Genomic DNA, 13,148 nt, shown 5'->3' on the forward strand with positions numbered 1-13,148 from the left:
ACTATCACTGTACTCTTCGGCTCAAGCTCTTAGTGTTCGGTTTGTTTTCCTTGCCTGCAAGATCCGGTGCTGCTGAATTCCATGGGACACCGATTTTCATACTACCACGTTCTAGTCAGCAGGTGATCTATGAGTGGATCCTCTGCTGATTGGAGTGGGACTGATGTCACTAGGGATGCACCGAAATTTCAGCCACCGAAATTTTCAGCCGAAAATGGGCCTATCCCATTTCGGCCGATAATGGGTTAAAAATGCCAAAAGTAATGGCCGCCGTGAGGAAGGCGCAGCGCTGGTTTGAAAAGACGCGCCTCTGGCCGGCAGCCCCGCCTCTCAATGATGTCCCTACTACTGTGATCTCTGCATTAATGAACTAACAGACTGGGCGGGAAGGCGGGGGGGGGGGGGAGCGGCCACTAATAGCTGTAACTATGTAAGCCTTCACTTCCCTGTCAGCGGCACGATGTCCATGAATGAACTGACACTCCGGGCGGGAGGGCGGGGGGAGCGGCCGCTAATAACTATAACTATGTGAGTTTCACTTCCCTGTCAGAGGAGATACCCGCCGATAGGGAAGGGAAGTGAAGGCTCAAATAGTTATAGCTATTAGTGGTCGCTCCCCCCGCCTGGAGTGTCAGTTCATTCATGGACATCGTGCCGCTGACAGGGAAGTGAAGGCTCACATAGTTATATCTATTAGCGGCCGCTCGCACGCCCTCCCGCCCGGTGTGTCAGTTCATTCATGGACAGATCGTAGTAGTAGGGACATCACCGGGAGGCGGGCAGACGGCCAGAGGCAGGACTTTTGAATAATGGACACTGGAGGAGCTGAGTGAGTAGGAGGGGGACGCTGAGGCGAGCTTACCATTGGTATTAGTAATATGCAGCATGAGGGGGTTAATGTATTGTCACTGCTGCATTAGTGATCAACCAGTGGCAGGTAATTAACCCCCTTATGCTGCATTAGTGCAACCAGTATCAGTGTTAATTAACACTGGTTGCACTGCTACTGGCTGCACTAATGCAGCACAAAGGGGTTAATTAACTGCCACTGGTCGGCCACTAATGCATCAGTGACCAGCAGTGGCAATATATTAACCCCCTCATGCTGCATAATACAAATACCATTGGTAATTAAATTAACCACTTGCCGAACCCATCACAGTACATATACTGTGACAGGGTGGCAGCGACAGGTGTACTTCGCTACCTGTTTTTGGTGTACGCCCCTGTTCTGTTTTGGTGTATGCCCCTGTTCTGTCTAATTTAAAATTATTTGGGGGAAAAAGTCATTTTCGGTTTTCGGCCAAGGGCATCCTGCATTTTCGGCCCAAAATGTTCATTTCGGTGCATCCCTAGATGTCACATCTGAGCCTGTTCAGTTTAAGCAGAGCAGACACAGGCAGAACCCATTGATCTCTATGGACAGCTGGGTGTAAATGGACTTTACTGTCTGCTTACATCAGGCTACCTCTGATCCAGTCCACAGAAACATAACACCTGGTCAGCGGGGGAGGTAGGCGGGTGTATATGGTACAGTAGTCTGTTTACATCTTCCTTTCCAAAGATACACCTAAAAATCTGACAGACCTGATGGGGCCCAAAAAAGTAAATAAAATGTGGCGAGTGGAGTTTTATTTCGAGGGGGGGGGGGGATAAATGAGGGGGCTTGGCGGATTTTCATACTACCACGTTCTGGTCAGCAGGTGATCTATGAGATCTAGGAGTAGATCGTCTGCTGATTGAAGCTGGACTGTCACATCTGAGCATGTTCAGTTTATGCAGAGCGGACACAGGCAGAACCCATTGATCTCTATGGGCAGCTGGGTGTAAATGGATTTTGCTGTCAGTTTACATCAGGCTACCTCCGATCCAGTCCACAGAAACAAAAAACCTGGTCAGCAGGAGAGGTAGGCGGGTGTAAATGGTACAGTAGTCTGTTTACATCTTCCTTTCCAAACATACACCTAAAGATCTGACAGACCTGATGAGTAAATAAAATGTGGCGAGTGGAGTTTTATTTCCAGGTGAAGATAAATGAGGGGGCTTGGTAAACATGGCGTTGTACACCAGGCTGGCACTCTGCAATAGAATAACAATCTCTGCTACAACGCAGACAGCACGGACTGATTAGAATTGATAGTAAGCAGAGGTGTGCAGTGAGGAGTACACATCACACATACACACAGAGCTAGGAGTACACATCACACGTATATACACACAGAGCTAGGAGTACACATCACACGTATATACACACAGAGCTGTCATCCCCGGAACATGTGGCCGAGCTGTAAACAAGCGCACAGGGGGCTGAGCTCCTCACATTGGAGGGAAAGCAGGAACCGTCCTTCCTTCCCTCACACACACACCTCCCAGCACTGGCCGCACACAACCCTCAGCTTACCCCGCACACACGACCTGTCCCGGCCTCACACACAGCTCCAGTACCACTCCGGCCCGGTCCGACTTGACTTTCCTCTCAGGGGGTCTGTGTGGCCTCCCCGCCGCCGCCTCCTGCGGGCCACGCTGTTCTCTACTCTCCGCGGTGGGGATAGGGAGCCCCAAGGCCAGCACCGAGCCTATCTGTACGGACATGCCCGTAGACACTTTCCATTCCAGCAGGCGCATGGGCCGGGGCCCCGGGAAGCGCACTTCGCTATCCTGTGACGGGGGCCGCGCCTCCCGGTCCTCCTGCGCTCTCCGCTGCATGCTCAGCGTAGCCCAGGCAGCACAGTAGATGCTAGAATGGAGTTGTTTAGCGGAGGGGGGCGGCGGTTAGACGATGGCGCACGTGACAGGTCACATGGTGGGGAGGAGCGACTAACATCACAGCTCTCCCAGTCCGCTGAACGGTAGGCGCTGGAACGGAGGGGCGGGGAGTCAGAGGTCACATGGTGAGGTAGTACGGGCGGTGTGTTACAGCGGCTACATTGGAGTTATGCTGACTGCTGCTAGATGATTACCGACTCCGAGCCATGGAAGCAGGGATCTGAGGGGATAGAGGACCGTGCATAGGATGTATTGTGGGGTGCAGTGTGAACCATAGAAGAGTATGTGGAGTGCACTGTGAGCTATAGAAAGATGTGGGGTGCAGTGTGGGTTATAGAAGGATGTGGGGTGCAGTGTGAGTTATAGAAGAGTATGTGGAGGGCAGTGTGAGCTATAGAAGGATGTGGGGTGCAGTGTGATCTATAGAAGAGTATGTGGAGTGCAGTGTGGGTTATAGAAGGATGTGGGGTGCAGTGCGAGCTATAGAAGAGTATGTGGGGTGCAGTGTGAGCTATAGAAGTATGTGGAGTGCAGTGTGAGCTATAGAAGGATGTGGGGTGCAGTGTGATCTATAGAAGAGTATGTGGAGTGCAGTGTGAGTTGTAGAAGGATGTTGGGTGCAGTGTGAGTTGTAGAAGGATGTGGGGTGCAGTGTGAGTTGTAGAAGGATGTGGGGTGCAGTGTGATCTATAGAAGAGTATGTGGAGTGCAGTGTGAGCTATAGAAGGATGTGGGGTGCAGTGTGAACCATAGAAGAGTATATGGAGTGCATTGTGAGCTATAGAAGGATGTGGGGTGCAGTGTGAACTATAGAAGAGTATGTGGAGTGCAGTGTGGGTTATAGAAGGATGTGGGGTGCAGTGTGAACTATAGAAGAGTATGTGGAGTGCATTGTGAGCTATAGAAGGATGTGGGGTGCAGTGTGAGTTGTAGAAGGATGTGGGGTGCAGTGTGAGCTATAGAAGGATGTGGGGTGCAGTGTGATCTATAGAAGAGTATGTGGAGTGCAGTGTGAGCTATAGAAGGATGTGGGGTGCAGTGTGAACTATAGAAGAGTATGTGGAGTGCATTGTGAGCTATAGAAGGATGTGGGGTGCAGTGTGAACTATAGAAGAGTATGTGGAGTGCAGTGTGGGTTATAGAAGGATGTGGGGTGCAGTGTGAACTATAGAAGAGTATGTGGAGTGCATTGTGAGCTATAGAAGGATGTGGGGTGCAGTGTGAGCTATAGAAGGATGTGGGGTGCAGTGTGATCTATAGAAGAGTATGTGGAGTGCAGTGTGAGCTATAGAAGGATGTGGGGTGCAGTGTGAACTATAGAAGAGTATGTGGAGTGCATTGTGAGCTATAGAAGGATGTGGGGTGCAGTGTGAACTATAGAAGAGTATGTGGAGTGCAGTGTGGGTTATAGAAGTATGTGGGGTGCAGTGTGAGCTATAGAAGAGTATGTGGAGTGCAGTGTGAGCTATAGAAGGATGTGGGGTGCAGTGTGATCTATAGAAGAGTATGTGGAGTGCAGTGTGAGCTATAGAAGTATGTGGGGTGCAGTGTGATCTATAGAAGAGTATGTGGAGTGCAGTGTGAGCTATAGAAGGATGTGGGGTGCAGTGTGAACTATAGAAGAGTATGTGGAGTGCATTGTGAGCTATAGAAGGATGTGGAGTGCACTGTGAGTTATAGAAGTATGTGGGGTGCAGTGTGATCTATAGAAGAGTATGTGGAGTGCAGTGTGAGCTATAGAAGGATGTGGGGTGCAGTGTGAACTATAGAAGAGTATGTGGAGTGCAGTGTGGGTTATAGAAGGATGTGGGGTGCAGTGTGATCTATAGAAGAGTATGTGGAGTGCAGTGTGAGCTATAGAAGGATGTGGGGTGCAGTGTGAACTATAGAAGAGTATGTGGAGTGCATTGTGAGCTATAGAAGGATGTGGAGTGCACTGTGAGTTATAGAAGTATGTGGGGTGCAGTGTGATCTATAGAAGAGCATGTGGAGTGCACTGTGGGTTATAGAAGGATGTGGGGTGCAGTGCGAGCTATAGAAGAGTATGTGGAGTGCAGTGTGAGCTATAGAAGAGTATGTGGAGTGCACTGTGGGTTATAGAAGGATGTTGGGTGCTGTGTGAGTTATAGAAGGATATGGGGTGCAGTGTGATTTATAGAAGGATATGGGGTGCAGTGTGAACCATAGAAGCGTGTGTGGAGTGCACTGTGGGTTATAGAAGGATGTGGGGTGCAGTGTGAGCTATATAAGAATATGTGGAGTGCACTGTGGGTTATAGAAGGATGTGGGGTGCAGTGTGAACTATTGAAGAGTATGTGGAGTGCACTGTGGTAATAGAAGAATATGTGGGGTGCAGTGTGAGTTATAGAAGAATATGTGGGGTGCAGTGTGAGCTATATATGTATGTGGAGTGCACTGTGAGCTATAGAAGGATGTGGGGTGCAGTGTGAGCTATATAAGAATATGTGGAGTGCACTGTGAGCTATAGAAGGATGTGGAAGGAAGCGGGGATAGCCTATGAAGTGGTAGGCCTATGCGAAGGGAGTTGCAATAGTCGAGGCGAGAAATAACAAGGGAGTGAATGAGTAGCTTGGTGGTTTCTGTTGTTAAAAAGGGGCGAATTTTAGAGATGTTACGGAGGTGAAGTCTACAAGTTTTTGACAATGATTGGATTTGGGGCTGAAAGGACAGGTCAGAGTCTAGGATTATACCTAGTACCCTGGCTTGAGGGGAGGGATTGATGGTTGCATAACTAATTTTGATGGAAAAGTCATGGAGGGGGCATGGGTAGGGGGGATATTACCAGCTCAGTTTTAAAGAGATTTAGTTTGAGGAAGTGGTGCGACATTCATGTTGATATGTTGTAGACTAAGCGTTCTAGAAGTTTAGAAGTGAATGGGAGCAGTGAAATGGGTCTTGGGTTGTTCAGGTTGGTGGGGTTCAGTTAAGGGCTTTTTAAAAGGGAGTTCCACCCAAAAGTGGAACTTCCGCTTTAGGGAGTCCTGACCCCCTGACATGCCACATTTGGCATGTCATTTTTTTGGGGGGGAGCGGGTACCTAGTTTTGACAGATACCCGCTCCCACTTCCGCTCGGAGCGCCGCGGCTCCCTGAACGGAAGTTCTCCTCTCCCCCTCCCTCCCTGCAATCTTCTGGGACACGTCGGAGGTCCCAGAAGATTGCCGGCCAATCACGACGCGCAGCGCGACTCGCGCATGCGCAGTGGGTACCCGGCTGTGAAGCCGTAAACTATCACAGCCGGGTGCCCACAGCAGTGATGCCGGCGCCGAGGGAGAGGATCGAGGCTTCGGGCGGCCGCATCGCTGGACCGTTGGACAGGTGAGTGAATGGCTGGAACTCCGCTTTAAGTATGGGAGTGATCTGCGCATGTTTTAGAGGGGAGGGGAAGGTGCCACTAGAGAGGGAGAGATTGGAGATGTGAGTAAGGAAGCATAGGATAGAATAAGAGGGTGTCCGTAGTAGCTGTGAGGGAACAGGATTCAGGGAACAGGTGGCTAGACGGGCATCTGAGAAAATTTTTTTAACCTCTTCAGTAGTAGCCAGCTCAAAGGAGGAGAGCGTTGACTGTGCTGTTAGGCAGGGTATGTTGAGTGGGGAAGATGTGCACGCAGTGGAGGTGTCCTCACGTATTGCATCAACCTCGTCTTTGAAGTGATTGGCAATCTCTTGGGCAGTGAGTGAGTTAGTGAGTGAAGGGGTGGGGGACGAAGCAGAGAGTTAAAAGTTGAGAAGAGCCGGCAGGGACTGGATGACAGGGTAGTAATAAGAGAGACTGTTAGCTCAATTCTCGTCAGGAGGCAATCACGATGATCTACAGCCCTTCAGTTGCTAACCCCCCAATAGATAATGAATTTCCCCTCCATCCAGCCGGGAGTTATGACGACACACAGCACTCAAACTTAGTGCAGTCACAACTAATTTTATTGCAGGTGAAGCTCCTATTTAAAGCATGTTTGAGCGGGGAAAAAACTGATCCAAACTGGTTTACAATTCATCAGTCAATAGTACATATCAGACAGAATAGTACATAAAAGGGCCTTTGCTTTCGCCATGCATTTGTGTCAATATGAGGTGTTCCTGTATCTGAATTTGTGTCCTGTGAGAGTCGCCCCGTCTGCATTCAGTTGTCATGTGTTAATGTAAGCAATTGTCAATTGTTTATGGTGGTGTCAGTCTCTATGCAAAATGTCTTGTAATCTAAATGCTAAGCCTTAACTCGTTAAGTGTCTGAATGAATGGAAAAGTGTTGAACATGTCAATGTCTTTTCATCTATATGCAAAATACAGCTGTCTGCTGTCCAAGGTTGTTATGAATAGGTGCTAGTCTGGCTTGTTAAATCTGTAATTGCAGGGGGCCACAGTCTATCGTAGAATGAGCATAAACTGAAATATATATCTGAAATATCATAAGGCATATTAATACAATCTTTCAGAGACAAAGTAGGCTTGTTTGGCAACATGGAAGCATGAATTGTATGTTTGGAGAGCAGATTTATATAGGGTAATGTCCTGCAGGCATTTGGTTTTACGCCACCATCGTTCAAGAGCACGGCAGTGTCTCTTGAGACTTCTACTGTTGTCAGTTTGGCAGGGTTGCAATGGCTGGGGCCTGATTCTGCGTGTAGTTAGAGGAGCAAGTGCATCAAGTAATGATGAGAGTGAACTGTTGTAAACAGAGGTGGTCAGGACAGGGGAGAGATTAAGTTATGTAGGTGGTCAGTAGCAGAATTGAGGAGAGAAGGGTTAAAGTAACAAAGGTTCCTACAAGTAATTGTTTTCTGCTTGGAGGGATGGGTGATTTGAGGCAAGGATACAGTGAAACTGATGAGATTGTGATCAGAGAGAGGAAATGGGGTGTTGGGGAGGTTACCGTTGCCGGCAGAGCAGAGATGGGAGAATATAAGGTCGAGGGTTTTACCATTGGAGTGAGTGGAAGTGTGTGTCCATTGGTTTAGGTCAAAAGAGGAGGTTAAGTTGAGGAGTTGAGTTGTAGCTGGGCTGTTAACATTGACAGGGATGTTGAAGTCACCAAGAATGATAGTGGGTATTTCAGAGGAGAGAAAGTAGGGTAGCCAGGCAGCGAAGTCATTGAGAAAGCGTGATGCTGGTCCAGGCGGCCGATAAATTGCTGCAATTAGAGAAATGGGAGAAAACAGACGATTACAGTGTATCTCGAAAGAAGAGAGTGACAGAGAGGGAGGGTTTGGAAGGACTTTGTAGGTGCTTTGCGGGGATAAAAGGAATCCAACTCCACCTCCTTTCTGTCCGTTGGGTCTGGGGGAGTGAGTCCAGCGGAGCCCACCATAGGAGAGGGCAGCAGGAGAAGCAGAGTCAAAATTTTGAAGGCAGGTTTCAGTTATGGCGAGTATGTTAAAGCTATGAAAGATATAAAAAGGTCATGCACAGATGTGAGCTTGTTGCAGATGGAATGAGCATTCCAAAGGGCACATGAGATTGGGGGGCTGGTTTTAGGAAGAAGGGGGACAGAAATTAAACAGTGGATTGCGGCTGTTGACAGAGGAGGAGGGGTGCAAATATGTGGTTTGCAATTAAACGGAGGGCCAGGATTTGGGGAAATGTCCCCTGAGGCCAGGAGAAGGAGGGTGAGAAAAGTAAGATGGGAGTGGGATGTGTATGAGCGCACATGTCTAATTGCCCTGGTGTTTAGGTTAGCATGTGGGCTCAGCAACTACAGGGGGTGATGGGTACAGTAGTAGGGAGAGGGTAGGAAGGAGTGAGGGTGCTATGTGTATATTGTGGGGTGGAGAGGAGGGGTAGTGTAGGGATATTTATATATAACTATAATAGTTATAGAAGGGTATGGGGGCATGTGGGATGCTCTGTGAGTTATAGAAGGGTATGGGGGCATGTGTGGTGCTCTGTGAGTTATAGAAGCAGGGTTCGTACGGTCCTGGAAATCCTGGAAAAGTCATGGAATTTTTAGATGACTTGCCAGGCCTGGGAAAGTCATGGAGAATTAGTAAACCCCACTAGGTTTTGGAAAAGTCATGGAATAGGAGAACTGTGGAGGAGCGGGGAGCGGATGCTTAATAATTTTTTTGTTTAATTATTTTATTCCATAATGATTTTATTGCCACATACTGTATTTACATCAGTTAAGCGTCCTTCCGGGTCCGCGGTATGCGCTTACTGTCACTGGCCAGCAGCAGCAGCCGAGGAGATGAACCAATCAGGCAGCGAGGAGGGCTGGCCGTGGTTTGCCTGGAGACTGTGACTGGCCAGCAGCAACAGCTGGGAGATTACAACCAATCAGGCAGCGGAAGCATCACTGGAGGGCGGGCCGGCCGCATGAACGTGATGACGCGGAAGGGGGCGGTAACCGTTTTGGTTACTGCACCCCCGCTTCATCAGGTTTTCAGTAAAACTTTGACATTTTCAACATGGGAGAGGAGACATGGATTTTCTTCTTATTTAACATGTATACATAGACATTTCACAAAACATTAGGTCATGAATATTTACGTGAAGTCATGGAAAAGTCATGGAATTTTATTGTTGAAAATGTGTATGAACCCTGTAGAAGGGTATGGGGGCATGTGGGATGCGCTGCGAGTTATAGAAGGGTATGGGGGGAATGTGGGGTGCTCTGTGAATTATAGAAGGGTATGGGGGCATGTGGGGTGCTCTGTGAGTTATAGAAGGGTATGGGGGCATGTGGGGTGCTCTGTGAGTTATAGAAGGGTATGGTGGCATGTGGGGTGCTCTGTGAGTTATAGAAGGGTATGGGGGCATGTGGGGTGCTCTGTGAGTTATAGAAGGGTATGGGGGCATGTGGGGTGCTCTGTGAGTTATAGAAGGGTATGGGGGCATGTGGGGTGCTCTGTGAGTTATAGAAGGGTATGGGGGCATGTGTGGTGCTCTGTGAGTTATAGAAGGGTATGGGGGCACGTGGAATGCACTGTGACTTACAGGGAGTGCAGAAATATTAGGCAAATGAGTATTTTGACCACGTCATCCTCTTTATGCATGTTGTCTTACTCTAAGCTGTATAGGCTCGAAAGCCTACTACCAATTAAGCATATTAGGTGATGTGCTTCTCTGTAATGAGAAGGGGTGTGGTCTTATGACATCAACACCCTATATCAGGTGTGCATAATTATTAGGCAACTTCCTTTCCTTGGGCAAAATGGGTCAAAAGAAGGACTTGACAGTCTCAGAAAAGTCAAAAATAGTGAGATATCTTGCAGAGGGATGCAGCACTCTTAAAATTGCAAAGCTTCTGAAGCGTGATCATCGAACAATCAAGCATTTCATTCAAAATAGTCAACAGGGTCGCAAGAAGCGCGTGGAAAAACCAAGGCGCAAAATAACAGCCCATGAACTGAGAAAAGTCAAGCGTGCAGCTGCCAAGATGCCACTTGCCACCAGTTTGGCCATATTTCAGAGCTGCAACATCACTGGAGTGCCCAAAAGCACAAGGTGTGCAATACTCAGAGACATGGCCAAGGTAAGAAAGGCTGAAAGACGACCACCACTGAACAAGACACACAAGCTGAAACGTCAAGACTGGGCCAAGAAATATCTCAAGACTAATTTTTCAAAGACAGGAGGTGTCCCTTCATTGCAGTTTTAACAGAGGAATCTGCAGCTAGCAAACTTCTCCCAAGCCCTGACATCCTGGGCTCACAGGAAGTAGATTGAATGACACTGGACATCATTCAACCCAGAAGTGCGGTGGTGCTAGATCCCAGAAAGCATTAGAATCTTCTCCTGGTGACATCTACTCCATGGATTGGCTTCTGGAGAGAGTGGTTTAACCTATGGTAATTTGGGAGAACCTGGCATAATTTGGAAGGACCACTAGAGCTATTGGCTCCGGGGACTGGACGACAGATTGTGTGGCTCTCACTAATTTATATCTGGTAAGAGGCAGTGGTGTCGGGAGAGGGCTCTGTGTGGTACTTCCATTTCCAATCATTACCTTTAATTACATACTATCTGGTAAGCATTTGGGACTTAAGGTCACTGGTGTTTTCTACTATTAGCCATCTGGTGACGGTGTGCACTCCTCTGGGTGATGAAATAGCATTCAACAGTATTACGCTATGGACTGTCTATTTTTCTTTACATATGACCACCACCTGTGGATGTGAGGACTTCTGATCATATTGACTGAAGGCTGAGTGTTTAGATCCGACTTGAGTTTTTGGGCGAACTCCATTCTGCTTTCCGGTAAGGAGATTTGAACGTTGGTTTAACCATCCACCACTGGAATCATTCATTTTTGGACTGTGCCTTTTCATTTTGGATACGGACTTGTCATTATTGTGGACTATCATTTGTGTGCTTCATCTGACATTTATCTGTGGATTTAGTACCCGTTAGCGCAACTTAGCCCTTACACTTGATTTTTCAAAGGTTTTATGGACTGATGAAATGAGAGTGAGTCTTGCTGGGCCAGATGGATGGGCCCGTGGCTGGATTGGTAAAGGGCAGAGAGCTCCAGTCCGACTCAGACGCCAGCAAAGTGGAGGTGGAGTACTGGTTTGGGCTGGTATCATCAAAGATGAGCTTGTGGGGCCTTTTCGGGTTGAGGATGGAGTCAAGCTCAACTCCCAGTCCTACTGCCAGTTTCTGGAAGACACCTTCTTCAAGCAGTGGTACAGGAAGAAGTCTGCATCCTTCAAGAAAAACATGATTTTCATGCAGGACAATGCTCCATCACACTCGTCCAAGTACTCCACAGCGTGGCTGGCAAGAAAGGGTATAAAAGAAGAAAAGCTAATGACCTGGTCTCCTTGTTCACCTGATCTGAACCCCAATGAGAACCTGTGGTCCATCATCAAATGTGAGATTTACAAGGAGGGAAAACAGTACACCTCTCTGAACAGTGTCTGGGAGGTTGTGGTTGCTGCTGCACGCAATGTTGATGGTGAACAGATCAAAACACTGACAGAATCCATGGATGGCAGGCTTTTGAGTGTCCTTGCAAAGAAAGGTGGCTATATTGGTCACTGATTTTGTTTTGTTTTTGAATGTCAGAAATGTAGATTTGTGAATGTTGAGATGTTATATTGGTTTCACTGGTAAAAAAATAATTGAAATGGGTATAATGGGTATACTGTATATTTGATTTTTGTTAAGTTGCCTAATAATTATGCACAGTAATAGTCACCTGCACACACAGATATCCCCCTAAAATAGCTAAAACTAAAAACTACTTCCAAAAATAGTCAGCTTTGATATTGAGTTTTTTGGGTTCATTGAGAACATGGTTGTTGTTCAATAATAAAATTAATCCTCAAAAATACTCATTTGCCTAATAATTCTTCACTCCCTGTATAGAAGGTTATGGGGGCATGTGCAGTGCTCTGTGGGTTATAGAAAGGTATGGGGTGTGTTATATATAACGGCCCAGGAAAAATGTGGGGTGCACTGTGGATTATAGAAGGGTGTGAAGTGAACTGTGCGTTTCTAGAAGCTTATGGGTAACTCGTGATGTTTGCACTGTGGGTTATAGAAGGGTTCGGGAAACGTGGGTTATACTGTGGCTTATAGAAGGGTATGGGGGCATGTCGGGTGCTCTGCGAATTATAGAGGGTATATGGGAGTCCTCTGGGTTTCAGAAGGGTATGGGGAACGTGGGGTGCACTGTGAGTTAAAGACGGTAATGAGGGCATGTGAAGTGCTCTGGGTTATAGAAGTGTAGCACCCTCCTAGGTAGGTGCTAGTGAGAGAGTATATAGTTTTGAGCTCTGTCTGCTTACCAGAGGAGCTGAGTGTAAATCTGTATTGCTCTCTGCCTATCAGGGAGCAGGATCTATTAGTGAGGTCTGCTCATTATGCGATTCATTCAGTCTGAAGAGTGTTTCATGCTGGTCCAAAAGGGAAGTGTGTTGGACAGTGGGAGGAAACCTGACGAAATGGGTGCATAGGCATTTGTTACAGTCCTGGTGATTGGTAGAGGGCAGGTTTCCTCTGTGCATTCTGGGATACTGTATAAAAGCTAGGAGCACATGTGCTGCGAGGTCTTTGCCTGGAGATCGGAGTCCCGGTGGGATGGAGGCACCTGCCGCCTCCTCCTCTGTAGAGGTGTCATGCGGTCGCAGGAAGTCATCCTTAGGACCAGTGGAGTGGTTGAGAGGAGCTGACCCCTGAGGTCCAGGAAAGCTGACAGAGGGGAGACACTGGGGACCCTGGGACTACAGTATCTGGGCTGACCTGAGGGGGGCCACCCCTGCTTGTAGGATAGTTAGTGGACGGGTGTCAGCAGAGAAAGAGGATACTGGGGAGAGTGTCCTGAAGATAATTGTTCACCGAGTCATCTTGGGGAAAAAGAGACTCCATTCAAATTTATCCATAGTGGCAGGGTGAATCAACAGCCTGGCTGTATCAGAAGAT

At 47.8% G+C, this 13,148-nt stretch overlaps 1 protein-coding gene across 1 annotated transcript in view; it reads right to left on the bottom strand.

Annotated features, from left to right (window-relative positions):
* Positions 1-2,763, bottom strand: part of CTDP1 (CTD phosphatase subunit 1) — a 289,118-nt gene extending 286,355 nt beyond the window's left edge. The window contains exon 1 of the mRNA XM_082258480.1: positions 2,402-2,763. Coding sequence (XP_082114606.1) covers positions 2,402-2,706 — 305 coding nt within the window. The 5' untranslated portion in view covers positions 2,707-2,763. The remainder of the gene's footprint in view (positions 1-2,401) is intronic.
* Positions 2,764-13,148: the final 10,385 nt, after the last annotated feature.

Source organism: Pelophylax lessonae (assembly GCF_965119305.1).
Source record: "Pelophylax lessonae genome assembly, chromosome: 5".
NCBI lineage: Eukaryota > Metazoa > Chordata > Amphibia > Anura > Ranidae > Pelophylax > Pelophylax lessonae.